Genomic DNA, 14,874 nt, shown 5'->3' with positions numbered 1-14,874 from the left:
TTTGCCCAGTGCTGGCACAATACCACCACGGATGCCTGGGTTCGAGAAGTGGTCTCCCAGGGGTACGCCCTGTCTTTTCGGCACAGACCACCCCACCAGTTTTTCTGCACAAGTCCTTCTCAGGACAAGACCAAGGCGTTACAGGTTCAGGAGGCTATAGAGTCCTTGCTGAAAGCAGGGGTCATTGTTCCCGTTCCTCTATCACAACGAGGGACGGGGTATTATTCGTCTCTGTTTCTGGTGCAGAAACCCAATGGTTCTCATCGCCCTATCCTCAACTTGAAGTCTCTGAACAAATTCCTCAGAGTTCCCAAGTTCAGGATGGAAACGTTACGTTCCATCATTCTGGCGATGGAACCGGGGGATTACATGGTGTCCCTGGACATCCAGGACGCCTACCTCCATGTTCCGATAGCATCTTCACATCAGCGGTATCTGAGGTTCGCTATCCTTCAACACCACTATCAGTTCCGGGCGCTACCCTTTGGTCTCTCCACGGCACCGAGGGTGTTCACGAAGATTATGGCGGTCATGGCCGCACATCTTCGGAACCAGAATGTACGGCTGCTGCCGTACCTGGACGACCTCCTGTTGCTGGCGAGCTCCCCGGAGGTACTGCTTCAACATCTCCACCTGACGATCGCTTGCCTGCAAGCACACGGGTGGTTGATAAATTGGAAAAAGTCCTCCCTGATTCCATCACAGCGGATGGTTCATTTGGGAGCCCTGCTGGATTCGCGTCAGCAAAGGATCTTCCTGACTCCGGAGAAGGTCGCCTCCCTACAGCTGCGGATACGCAGTTGCCTGAGCCGTTGCCGCCTGTCGGTCCATTCGGCTATGAGAGTTCTGGGGTCCATGGTGTCGACATTCGACATGGTGGAATTTGCCCAGTTCCATTCCCGGCCCCTGCAGGGGCTGATTCTATCAGAATGGAATGGGTTACCTCACCGGATCCGTTCTCAGGTGCTGGTGTTGTCTCCGGACGTTCGGCTATCTTTGGCTTGGTGGCTTCAGACAGCTCATCTGGTCGAGGGGCGCCCATTTTGGATCCCGGACTGGGTCCTGCTCACGACGGATGCCAGTCTCCGGGGTTGGGGGGCAGTGACCGGCTCTTTGTCGCTTCAGGGTCGTTGGTCAGCGGAAGAAGCACTTCTCCCCATCAACATCCTGGAACTGCGGGCAGTATACAGGGCCCTGCAGTCGTCCGGCCCCGCTCTTCACGGAAGGGCGGTACAGGTGCAGTCCGACAACGCCACCACGGTGGCGTATATCAATCACCAAGGCGGAACTCGCAGTCAGGCAGCGATGTCGGAGGTGTCTCGTATCCTGACTTGGGCGGAGGGTCACATTCCAGCGATCTCGGCGGTCTTCATCCCCGGAGTCCTCAATTGGGAGGCGGACTTCCTCAGCCGTCACGACGTGCATCCCCGGGAATGGTCGCTTCACCCAGAGGTGTTTCAGCTACTCGTGGACAGGTGGGGACTGCCGGAGCTGGACTTGATGGCCTCCCGTCACAATCACAAGTTGCCCGTTTACGGGTCAAGGACAAGAGACGCAGGTGCAAGTCTGGTGGACGCGCTGTCGGTGAAATGGACGTTTCACCTGGCGTATCTGTTTCCTCCGATATCCCTGCTTCCTCGGGTTCTGCGGAAATTCAAGCAGGACGGCGGCATGCTCGTGCTGGTAGCTCCGGCGTGGCCCAGACGTCCTTGGTACTCCGATCTCAGGAGCCTCTCCATCGACGCTCCGTACCTTCTTCCTCAGTGTCGGGACCTGTTGTCTCAGGGGCCCTGCCTTTACCCGGATCTGGGTCGGCTGTCTTTGACGGCGTGGCTCTTGAGACAGCCGTCTTGAGGTCTCGGGGCTTCTCCAGTTCGGTTATTGGTACCATGCTCAGGGCACGCAAGCCTGCTTCAGCACGGATTTATCACAGAGTGTGGCACACTTACTTTCAGTGGTGTGAGTCCAGACATTATGATCCTCAGGTGTTCCGAGTTTCTAGGATCTTGGAATTTCTTCAGTCAGGATTGGATCTCGGCTTACGCCTTGCATCTCTGAAGGTTCATGTGTCCGCCTTGTCCGTGTGGTTTCAACGGCGGATTGCAATACTACCAGACGTTCACACCTTTTTCCAAGGTGTTCTCAGGATCCAGCCTCCCTTTGTGCCTCCTGTGGCTCCTTGGGACTTGGCGGTGGTGCTACGGGTCCTGCAGGGTCCTCCGTTTGAGCCTCTTGAGGCGGTGGAGCTCAAGTGGCTGACATTTAAGACGGTTTTTCTCCTGGCAATTGCTTCGGCCAGGAGGGTGTCTGAATTGGGGGCGCTTTCCTGTCGCCCTCCTTTCCTGATTTTTCACCAGGACAGAGCGGTGCTCCGCACTCGTCCTGAGTTTTTGCCCAAAGTGGTCTCGAAGTTCCATATTAATCAGGAACTTGTTGTGCCAGCTTTTCAGTCCCCTGATCTTTCAGCTGGTGAGACTTCCTTAGATGTGGTCCGGGCGCTTAGAATTTATGTAGACCGGACGGCTTCGGTTAGGAAGTCTGATTCCTTGTTTATCCTCTTTGGTTTTCACAAGAGGGGTTGGCCTGCCAACAAACAAACGTTAGCCCGTTGGCTTCGTTCCGTTATTTGTGAGGCTTATGCACAGGAGGGCTTACCTGTGCCAGCCTCTGTTAAGGCTCATTCCACTCGTTCTGTGGGTCCCTCTTGGGCTGCTAGACGTGGCGCTTCTGCTGTTCAGCTGTGTAAGGCGGCCACTTGGTCTTCAATTCAAACGTTTTTGAGGTTCTATGCGTTTGACACCTTTGCCTCTCAGGATGCATCCTTTGGGCGCCGGGTACTCCTTTCAGCACAGGAGCGTCCCCGCCCTTAGTTGTACTGCTTTGGGACATCCCCAAGGTCAACCCTGTGGACCCCCTATGGACCCTGAAGTAGAAAACAAGAGATATGGTAAGAACTTACCTTTGTTATCTCTGTTTCTACGAAGTCCATAGGGTCCACAGGGCGCCCGCCCTGACGCACCTGGCTTCAAATGGGCTGTGTGGCTGGTCACCGGTTTTCCGTCTCCCATTTCTGTGAGTATGGTTTCTTGTGTGTTCCAGTCTTCCTTCTCTCTGTTTAGTCTCCTCCTCCGGCCTTGGCTGCTTACCAACTGAGGTGCTGTGGCCGGGGGCGGGGTATAGAGGAGGACGGACCCAAGTGCATCCTGGGAGCAGCTAAAGCTTTAACTGCGTGGTGCCCATGGATCCAGATCCAGCTATACCCCAAGGTCAACCCTGTGGACCCTATGGACTTCGTAGAAACAGAGATAACAAAGGTAAGTTCTTACCATATCTCTTGTTTTTCCTGAGATCAGACCTATGGGAGGGTAATATATGCTACTTATTACATACTCCCTGTTTCTAGATTGACACTTGGTGCAAAGAAAACAGTTATGTGATCGCAGGATACTACCAAGCCAATGAGCGCCTGAAGGACAACAGGTTGGTCGTGTTTGGTTTTATTCCCCGCTGTTGTTTGCGATTTCATATCTATGTGACTTGTCAGTGAAGGCTGCATTACGTCATTCTAAATGAAAGGTTTCAGCTGTTGCATCTCTTTGATGGGGCATCTCTCCAGGTCAGAGACTGCTCATATTTGCTGTGAAAGCCCTGCTAAGAGATCCCGTCACTCCCCGTCCCCTGAGATGGGACATCTCCCCGGTTAGAGACGGCTCATATTTGCTGAGAAAGCCCTGCTAAGAGATCCCGTCACTCTCCGTCCCCTGAGATGGGACATCTCCCCGGTTAGAGACGGCTCATGTTCACTGAGAAAGCCCTGCATCTCCCCAGGTCAGAGATGGCTCACTCGCTGAGAAAGCCCTGCTAAGAGATCCCGTCACTCTCCGTCCCCTGAGATGGGAAATCTCTCCGGTTAGAGACTGCTCATATTTGCTGAGAAAGCCCTGCTAAGAGATCCCGTCACTCCCTGTCTCCTGAGATGGGTAATCTCTTTGATGGGACATCTCCCCGGTTAGAGACAGCTCATATTTGCTGAGAAAGCCCTGCTAAGAGATCCCGTCACTCTCCGTCCCCTGAGATGGGACATCTCCCCGGGTCAGAGACGGCTCATACTCGCTGTGAAAGCCCTGCTAAGAGATCCCGTCCCCTGAGATGGGGAATTTCTACATTTTATACACTCTTGTGATAGAAATCCTGATCCATGTTGTGTCTGTCTATTTGTCCATTTGCATTTTTATTCAATTTGTTTTTTAGATAATAACTGAATATGTGCTTTAGTCCTAACCAGGTCGCTGAGAGAATCGCATCCCGGATCGCAGAGGGGTATAGTGACTCAGCTCTAATAATGGTAATTACATATTGTTTTCTCATTTCAATGCAAAGATCTAGAACCAGGCCTAGATCCTAGTGCGATCTGTCATGTAATGTGTATGGTAGCACAGACCAGTGTAGGGCAATGTATGTGGGCACAGACCAGTGTAGGGCAATGTATGTGGGCACAGACCAGTGTAGGGCAATGTATGTGGGCACAGACCAGTGTAGGGCAATGTATGTGGGCACAGACCAGTGTAGGGCAATGTATGTGGGCACAGACCAGTGTAGGGCAATGTATGTGGGCACAGACCAGTGTAGGGCAATGTACGGTGGTACAGACCAGTGTAGGGCAATGCATGGTGGCACAGACCAGGGTAGGGCAATGCATGGTGGCACAGACCAGTGTAGGGCAATGTACGGTTGTACAGACCAGTGTAGGGCAATGTACGGTTGTACAGACCAGTGTAGGGCAAGGTATGTGGGCACAGACCAGTGTAGGGCATTGCATGGTGGCACAGACCAGTGTAGGGCAATACATGGTGGCACAGACCAGTGTAGGGCAATACATGGTGGCACAGACCAGTGTAGGGCAATGTATGTGAGTGAGCACAGACCAGTGTAAGGCAATGTATGGTGGCACAGACCAGTGTAGGGCAATGTATGGTAGCACAGACCAGTGTAGGGCAATGTATGGTAGCACAGACCAGTGTAGGGCAGTGTATGGTGGCACAGACCAGTGTAGGGCAATGTATGGTGGCACAGACCAGTGTAGGGCAATGTATGGTAGCACAGACCAGTGTAGGGCAATGTATGGTAGCACAGACCAGTGTAGGGCAGTGTATGGTGGCACAGACCAGTGTAGGGCAATGTATGTGGGCACAGACCAGTGTAGGGCAATGTATGTGGGCACAGACCAGTGTAGGGCAATGTATGTGGGCACAGACCAGTGTAAGGCAGTGCACGGTGGCACAGACCAGTGTAGGGCAGTGCACGGTGGCACAGACCAGTGTAGGGCAGTGCATGGTGGCACAGACCAGTGTAGGGCAGTGCACGGTGGCACAGACCAGTGTAGGGCAGTGCACGGTGGCACAGACCAGTGTAGGGCAGTGCACGGTGGCACAGACCAGTGTAGGGCAGTGCACGGTGGCACAGACCAGTGTAGGGTAGTGCACGGTGGCACAGACCAGTGTAGGGCAGTGCACGGTGGCACAGACCAGTGTAGGGCAGTGCACGGTGGCACAGACCAGTGTAGGGCAGTGCACGGTGGCACAGACCAGTGTAGGGCAGTGCACGGTGGCACAGACTAGTGTAGGGCAGTGCACGGTGGCACAGACCAGTGTAGGGCAGTGCAGACCAGTGTAGGGCAGTGCATGGTGGCACAGACCAGTGTAGGGCAGTGCACGGTGGCACAGACCAGTGTAGGGCAGTGCACGGTGGCACAGACCAGTGTAGGGCAGTGCACGGTGGCACAGACCAGTGTGGGGCAATGTACGGTGGCACAGACCAGTGTGGGGCAGTGCATGGTGGCACAGACCAGTGTGGGGCAGTGCATGGTGGCACAGACCAGTGTAGGTACGGTGGCACAGACCAGTGTAGGGCAGTGCATGGTGGCACAGACCAGTGTGGGGCAGTGCATGGTGGCACAGACCAGTGTGGGGCAGCGCATGGTGGCACAGACCAGTGTGGGGCAATGTACGGTGGCACAGACCAGTGTGGGGCAATGTACGGTGGCACAGACCAGTGTAGGGCAGTGCATGGTGGCACAGACCAGTGTAGGGCAGTGCATGGTGGCACAGACCAGTGTAGGGCATGGTGGCACAGACCAGTGTAGGGCAGTGCACGGTGGCACAGACCAGTGTAGGGCAGTGTATGGTGGCACAGACCAGTGTGGGGCAAGGTATGTGGGCACAGACCAGTGTAGGGCAGTGCACGGTGGCACAGACCAGTGTAGGGCAGTGTATGGTGGCACAGACCAGTGTGGGGCAAGGTATGTGGGCACAGACCAGTGTAGGGCAGTGTATGGTGGCACAGACCAGTGTAGGGCAATGTACGGTGGCACAGACCAGTGTGGGGCAATGCACGGTGGCACAGACCAGTGTAGGGCTGTGCACGGTGGCACAGACCAGTGTAGGGCTGTGCACGGTGGCACAGACCAGTGTAGGGCTGTGCACGGTGGCACAGACCAGTGTAGGGCTGTGCACGGTGGCACAGACCAGTGTAGGGCAGTGCACGGTGGCACAGACCAGTGTAGGGCAGTGCACGGTGGCACAGACCAGTGTAGGGCAGTGCATGGTGGCACAGATTAGTGTAAGGCAATGTATGGTGGCACAGACCAGTGTAGGGCAGTGCACGGTGGCACAGACCAGTGTAGGGCTGTGCACGGTGGCACAGACCAGTGTAGGGCAATGTACGGTGGTCTGTTAGGGCAATGTACGGTGGCACAGACCAGTGTAAGGCAGTGCATGGTGGCACAGACCAGTGTGGGGCACTGTACGGTGGCACAGACCAGTGTAGGGCAATGTACGGTGGTCTGTTAGGGCAATGTACGGTGGCACAGACCAGTGTAAGGCAGTGCACGGTGGCACAGACCAGTGTGGGGCAGTGCACGGTGGCGCAGACCAGTGTAGGGCACTGTACGGTGGCACAGACCAGTGTAGGGCAATGTACGGTGGCACAGACCAGTGTAGGGCTGTGCACGGTGGCACAGACCAGTGTAGGGCAGTGCATGGTGGCACAGACTAGTGTAAGGCAGTGCATGGTGGCACAGACCAGTGTAGGGCTGTGCACGGTGGCACAGACCAGTGTAGGGCAGTGCATGGTGGCACAGACCAGTGTAGGGCAGTGCATGGTGGCACAGACTAGTGTAAGGCAATGTATGGTGGCACAGACCAGTGTGGGGCAGTGCATGGTGGCACAGACCAGTGTTGGGCAGTGCATGGTGGCACAGACCAGTGTAGGGCAATGTACGGTGGCACAGACCAGTGTGGGGCAGTGCATGGTGGCACAGACCAGTGTGGGGCAGGGGCAGTGCACGGTGGCACAGACCAGTGTAGGGCACTGTACGGTGGCACAGACCAGTGTAGGGCACTGTACGGTGGCACAGACCAGTGTAGGGCACTGTACGGTGGCACAGACCAGTGTAGGGCACTGTACGGTGGCACAGACCAGTGTAGGGCAGTGCATGGTGGCACAGACTAGTGTAAGGCAATGTATGGTGGCACAGACCAGTGTGGGGCAGTGCACGGTGGCACAGACCAGTGTAGGGCACTGTACGGTGGCACAGACCAGTGTAGGGCACTGTACGGTGGCACAGACCAGTGTAGGGCTGTGCACGGTGGCACAGACCAGTGTAGGGCAGTGCACGGTGGCACAGACTAGTGTAAGGCAGTGTATGGTGGCACAGACCAGTGTGGGGCAGTGCATGGTGGCACAGACCAGTGTGGGGCAGTGCACGGTGGCACAGACCAGTGTAGGGCACTGTACGGTGGCACAGACCAGTGTAGGGCACTGTACGGTGGCACAGACCAGTGTAGGGCTGTGCACGGTGGCACAGACCAGTGTAGGGCAGTGCACGGTGGCACAGACTAGTGTGGGGCAGTGCATGGTGGCACAGACCAGTGTGGGGCAGTGCATGGTGGCACAGACCAGTGTGGGGCAGTGCATGGTGGCACAGACCAGTGTGGGGCAGTGCATGGTGGCACAGACCAGTGTGGGGCAGTGCACGGTGGCACAGACCAGTGTGGGGCAGTGCATGGTGGCACAGACCAGTGTAGGGCAATGTACGGTGGCACAGACCAGTGTAGGGCTGTGCACGGTGGCACAGACCAGTGTAGGACAGTGCATGGTGGCACAGACTAGTGTAATGCAATGTATGGTGGCACAGACCAGTGTGGGGCAGTGCATGGTGGCACAGACCAGTGTGGGGCAGGGGCTGTGCACGGTGGCACAGACCAGTGTAGGGCACTGTACGGTGGCACAGACCAGTGTAGGGCAATGTACGGTGGCACAGACCAGTGTAGGGCTGTGCACGGTGGCACAGACCAGTGTAGGGCAGTGCATGGTGGCACAGACTAGTGTAAGGCAATGTATGGTGGCACAGACCAGTGTGGGGCAGTGCATGGTGGCACAGACCAGTGTGGGGCAGTGCACGGTGGCACAGACCAGTGTAGGGCACTGTACGGTGGCACAGACCAGTGTAGGGCTGTGCACGGTGGCACAGACCAGTGTGGGGCAGGGGCAGTGCACGGTGGCACAGACCAGTGTAGGGCACTGTACGGTGGCACAGACCAGTGTAGGGCAATGTACGGTGGCACAGACCAGTGTAGGGCTGTGCAGGGTGGCACAGACCAGTGTAGGGCAGTGCATGGTGGCACAGACTAGTGTAAGGCAATGTATGGTGGCACAGACCAGTGTGGGGCAGTGCATGGTGGCACAGACCAGTGTGGGGCAGTGCACGGTGGCACAGACCAGTGTAGGGCACTGTACGGTGGCACAGACCAGTGTAGGGCAATGTACGGTGGCACAGACCAGTGTAGGGCTGTGCACGGTGGCACAGACCAGTGTAGGGCAGTGCAGGGTGGCACAGACCAGTGTAGGGCAATGTATGGTGGCACAGACCAGTGTGGGGTGTATTCTTGCCTGTGGCAGTTGAGTTCCCTCCGCTGCTTTCTAGTCTGAGGAGGAAATATCATCACTGTGCCCTGGTGGGAAGAGGGCATGTGCCTGTATTGGGGCTGGGCATCGCTTGACCCCTTTAACGTTGTCCCAGATGAATAATGTTAATTTCACTAAAGGAACGTGGGAAGTAGTGTTTGGTCTATATTGTTTCTTGGGCCAGAAGATACATTCTAACTAGCTATGGCACAACTTTCTTATTCTCCAGGACACACCAATGCTTAGTACATGCCAATCCTCGTGCTGGGTATAGCGCCTGGCATTATGTGATTAATATCTTGTTTGACCTAGAACTGGAGATAGTCTGCATTAAATTTGTTTTGGGATTGTTGGCCCCATACAATTACTGTACTGCAACATATGTACATAATAAAGAGTTATTATATATCTATACCACAGTGAGACTCTGCAGCCTGCTCCCTAATACATCAGCTACGTGCTGGGGGGAGCAGACGGGAAGGTTCCTTCTTGTACAATTGCTGGAGCTCTCCCAGAATCCAGTAGTTAAGAGTGAAGATAAAACCCCTCCGCCCACCAACACCCGCCCCGCCAACACCCGCCCCACCAACACCCGCCCCGCCAACACCCGCCCCACCAACACCCGCCCCGCCAACACCCGCCCCGCCAACACCCGCCCCGCCAACACCCGCCCCGCCAACACCCGCCGCCCGCCAACACCCGCCCGCCCGCCCACACCCGCCCCGCCAACACCCGCCCACCCACCAACACCCGCCCACCCACCAACAAAACACCCGCCCACCCACCCACACCCGCCCCACCAACACCCGCCCCACCTTCCGCCTTAGGATTTTGGTCCAAAATGTATCCTGTACCCTCTTCCCTTCCCAGATATCCCCAGTTTAAAAATAAGCTCATTTACCACGCCACATGGAGCCCTGCCCTCAGGCCTTTCAATCCTCCTACTTCAACGATCATAATTTACTTATATTATTTATTCGTTTATTTTCTTTTAATTTTGCTATGGCGATTTTTTTATTCAGGCTTCCAATGTAACCCCGGACTCTGGGCCTGATTCAGAGCCGCTCGTAAGCGGCCGCTCGTTCGCTCTGAGCGATGTTCGCTCAACTGCACATGCGTATGGGTCGTAATGCGCCAACCAGTCATTGCGGTCGGAAATCGAGCGCTCGCAAAATAGCGAGTGCCTGCTAATTTGAGTGACAGGAGAAGGCGTTTGTGGGTGGTAACAGGGGAAGGTGCTTGAAAACGGGGGAGTGGTGATCCGAACGCAGGCGTGCTTAAAGGTCAAAACGGGCGTTTTAAGGGTGTGCATAATTAACAAAGCAGCGTCATCGACAACTTCACTTGGTTGTCTCTTAGCCTGAACTGCTCGCATGATTGCGGTAGGATAAACCTACCACAAGCACTGCGAGCAGTTCAGACGCCTTTCGATGTACTCGATTAATCTATTAAATAGTGGAGATGACGTATGATGCGAACGGCCAGGGGGCGTCTTTACAAAATAGCGAGCGCATGTTTCGTTCACTCGCTCAGACATAGAGACGTCAACAGACCGCAAAGAGTGAGCGCTCAATTTAAATAGCCGGCCCCTTTTTCTGACCGAGCGAGCGCAAATAGCGTCCGGCTCTGAATCAGGCCCTCTGTCTCCTCCCCCGCCATATTCTTACCCTTCTTTTTCCTTTTCCTATCTCTTTTTCTCTCTCCTAAGTGATTCTGTTTCCCGCTTATGTTTTCTTAAAATCTTATTTTTTGTATTGTTATATACGATCTATTCTAATGTGTTTCGATATATAATAGTTTTTATTTTTCTATACTATATCTATTTTTTGGATTAGTTTGTTGATCTATGTGTCAATATGATACCATGCTATTCTGTATATACTAAATACTCTTCTCTTTGCCTATGCACATATAGTTGTACTATTTTATTTTTGTAAAATCTAAAATAAACATGTTTAAAAAAAATAAAATAAGCTAATTTTACCCAGATAGATACCAGTCAGATGGCAGCTCGGGAACGTCTGCGCCTGGCGACATGTAATACATACACGGTTATATAGTACATACACATGTATACATAATCATAGGCATAGTGGTACATACAGTGATACACAGACGGGTTATTTAGTGGGCTGAACCTTTATTCTCAACGCCTGACGCACCTCATCTCCCAGCACGCCTCGTCATACTGTAACTATCATTTCATCATAAGTTTGACTTCATTAAAATATAAGAACGTGGCTTAAGATTTGCTATTTATCAATGTTATTATGTAGCTTTTTCTGGAGCTCGCTGCCGTAGCACAGTGCCCCCTGGTGGTGATGTGGAATAACTTCTTTCTTATATTTCTCTCACTGAACTCTCTGAAACGCAGCAGTGGTTTATGTTTTTGTCTTATATTAGAAGTAATGTTACAGAATAGTACTTTTATTTCTGAATTTTGCCCGGTAATGTGCCCTGGATTTTACCTTGACAGATGGACAACGCTAAATTCTCAGTGGACTGCGTAATTCCTTCAATTCACGTGTACGAGCACCACGATAATAAGTGGAAAGGCAAGGATGCGCAGGAGTGAGTATTACCGGCAGCATCGCCCAATGACCGGGCACAAGTTGGGTGGCCGCTACATCTAATGGGAAATGCAAATGCCACACTTACCTTTTACATTCAATTCACTAATGATTTGTAGCCCCTGATTCATTATAATATCTACGGAGTGTTGTTGCTGTTCACCTTTGGTAGAAAAAGCCTAGGTAAGGTCATTTCTAGCCTATCTAGTTGTGAGCTAGAGATGCAATGTGATGTGTGAATTGAGTTTGGTAAGCCTGTAGTTGGATCTCTCTGAGGCTGGCTCCGGGCTAACTACTGGTTCATTGGTTTCAGATTATTGGGCAAATATTATATATAGAAACATGGAATTTCTATGATGATTTTCAGCCAAACAGCAGTAAACTAAAATTGGTTGCAAATCATCCGTGTCCTGTAGTTGTGAAATGTAACAACAATGGCGCAGGTTGCGTAAAAGCCTTCCGGCCCTGTACAGTTATTGCACGTCGTTTGTGTGATATGTTTGCGAGCGACACTGGTCTCGTGATCATTTAGAGCCAATGGACTGAAAGCTGGCAGCTCATGACATCACGGGGGGTTTCTCCCGCAGTGATCACGTTCCTGCCAGCACATGGATGGACTGCAAACATTCTGCTTATGCAAGGACACTGGGCCTGATTCAGAGCCGCTCGTTCGCTCCGAGCGAGGTTCGCACAACTGCGTATGGGTTGTAATACGCATGCGCGAACCAGTCATTGCGGTCGGAAATTGTGTGCTCGCAAAATAGCGAATGCCTGCTATTTTGAGTGACAGGATGAGGCGTTTGTGGGTGGTAACAGGGGAAGGTGCTTGAAAACGGGGAGTGGAGATCCGAACGCAGGCGTGCCAAACGGTCAAAACGGGCGTTTTAAGGGTGTGCATAATTAACAAAGCAGCGTCATCGACCACGTCACTTCGTTGTCTTTTAGCCTGAACTGCTCGCATGATTGCGGTAGGAAAATGCTACCACAAGCACTGCGAGCAGTTCATACGCCTTTCGATGTACTTGATTAATCTAATAAATAGTGGAGATGACGTAGGATGCGAGCGGCCAGGGGGCATTTTTAAAAAAATAGCGAGCGCATGTTTCGTTCGCTCGTTCAGACATAAAGGCGTCAACAGAGCGCAAAGAGCGAGCGCTCTATTTAAATACCTGGCCCCTTTTTTTGAACGAGCGAGCGCAAATAGCGTCCGGCTCTGAATCAGGCCCAGAGTACACCGTCTTTGCTTTTCGCTTGCAGTGTTATTCAAATTCACTATTAAATGTAGTCCCTGTAATGATCTCAAAGTGGGCAACGCCATATTAAGTGCTGGCAGCCCCTGATTGGATTATCGAGGTCATGTGGTGACATATTGATGGGCCTATTAAATGCTATCCGCCATTGCTCTGTTGTCTTTCTTTTTTTTTTCTGTAAAGTGATTTTGACAGCTGTTAATATTTCCAGGGACGTCTTTGAAGACTGGCCAGAGGCTCAGAGGATTTCGGCTTCTCTCTTGGACAGCCGGTCTTACGAGACCCTTGTGGATTTTGACAGCCACCTCGATGACCTGAGAAATGATTGGGCCAACTCAGAGATCAATAAATCCATTATCCATCTGTGCTAAGGCTACACAGATCTCCGCGGGCCCAAGCTATGCAAGATGACCTCTGTACGGACAAACATTTTCTGCCGGACGCGGTCTCCTGTCTGTAGATGGCGAGGTGTCCGGTGAGCCGGGGCGTACTCTCTTCAATGCGGATGGGGTCTGCAGTTGCTGGATCCCACCCGTGTAAACGTGTGTCCCTGTCCCAGAGATTGGGGAGCAGCCTGCTAAGTTCTGCAGAGATTTCTGGGCAGATTTATCCGTTTTTCTATCATCGTAAGAGGATAATAAATCTTCGGTTCTATTTAAGTTTTTTCCAGATGGCATCTAAACAAAATTGTATGAACAGATGACTTAATATAATGTAAAATAATAGGGTGATGTTGCAGTGTGATTTTTATCTGTTTGTAAATGAAAATTTTAAGAATAATTCACGTCCGGATTGACAAGGTCGTAATATTCGATGGTTGTGGTCGCTACGCCTGAAGAGGACGCCATCTTCTTTCATTTGATTTCTGGTCATTCGTAAGTGGCGGCTGTGCTTATATTGCTGCCTACAAATAGATATTATTGTATCCAGGAAAAGTTTTTTTTTTTTCATAAACCAGATGTGGCCGTTTTCGCATGTAGTTGGACAGAAGACTCTGCGCAATGCATTGTTCAGCCGCCTTCTCCTGTGCGTTTTTCTTGTCATTATTCCCTGTTCTGCGTAGGCTTCTGCTGGGAGCGGTACGATGTCTTACACTGAAATCATGGCGTTTTTCTTTTTGTCCTAGAAATAAAACTAAACCTACACTAGTTCCCCTGATCTACAAGGATAAAATGTGGTGTTATTTATTTTCTTCATTATCTAGTTAAAGCTGAGTGGTCTTACATTTGCTCCTTGGGATGAGGGTACACGTGTCTCTGACTATCGGCGGTCTGTTAATGCAAAATATGAAACGACTTGAATGTAACTGATGCAATATTCTGCCAGCGGGCTCCCCAGACTGTGGGCAGGCTGCAAGGCTTAGAGGTGAATGGGTTTCTTTGCCGCGATATTTCCCGGATGGTTACCTGGTATTAGGTTCCACTTAGAGCTTGTGTGGATCTGCACATTGCTTAGAATGGTGGTGTTGTTTGTGTCCGTTGTAGCCGAACTCTGGCCCTGATTCAGAGCCGGACGCTCTGACAGAGCGCTCGCTCTGAATCAGGGCCGTCCCTTCTCCTTTTTGGAGCGGCCTCCTGGCCGCTCGCATAGCTGTGGGTGACCACCCACAGCTATAGCGAGCAGCCAAAATGATGGTCGCAATGGTCAAGACCATCGTGACCATCGGGCTTGCGACGAGACCCTGCGGTAGGGTCTCGCTGCCGCAAGCCCAGGAGTGCTTTTGGCTCTATCAGAGCCAAAAGCACTCCCACTGACATCACTAGTGATGTCAGTGGGGCTGGCCCCAGACGGTAGGCGTTCCCATGGGAACGCCTCGTCTGGGCAGACACGCCCCCGGCACGCTCACCAAAGGGGCGTGCTGTCAATCAACATCGACAGCATGCCCCCTTTGGTGCGAGACCCATAAAGACGGCTTGGCCGCCGTTATTCGTGTCTCGCGCATGCGCACGACGGAGCCGTCTCCGTCATGCGCACTCGGGCACCGTCGACCCGCTTGCGAGCGGGTCTGAATCAGGCCCTCTGTCCTATAACAGGTTATGTTTTCCAGATCTAGCAAGTGCACAGGTATATTCATTACTAACTGACACATT

The 14,874-nt window shown here is 52.6% G+C and overlaps 1 protein-coding gene across 1 annotated transcript in view; it reads left to right on the top strand.

The window, feature by feature from the left end:
- The window catches only part of EMC8 (ER membrane protein complex subunit 8), a 35,798-nt gene extending 21,679 nt beyond the window's left edge, over window positions 1–14,119 (top strand). The window contains exons 3-6 of the mRNA XM_088448029.1: window positions 3,404–3,480; window positions 4,276–4,345; window positions 11,441–11,535; window positions 12,996–14,119. Of these exons, the coding sequence (XP_088304155.1) occupies window positions 3,404–3,480; window positions 4,276–4,345; window positions 11,441–11,535; window positions 12,996–13,155 (402 nt within the window). The 3' untranslated portion in view covers window positions 13,156–14,119. The remainder of the gene's footprint in view (window positions 1–3,403; window positions 3,481–4,275; window positions 4,346–11,440; window positions 11,536–12,995) is intronic.
- Window positions 14,120–14,874: the final 755 nt, after the last annotated feature.

Source organism: Taudactylus pleione, unplaced genomic scaffold, assembly GCF_031769625.1.
Source record: "Taudactylus pleione unplaced genomic scaffold, aTauple2 ptg000447l, whole genome shotgun sequence".
Lineage (NCBI taxonomy): Eukaryota > Metazoa > Chordata > Amphibia > Anura > Myobatrachidae > Taudactylus > Taudactylus pleione.
Note: the sequence above shows the minus strand (reverse complement) of the source record. Positions and strands in the feature narration are given on the sequence as shown.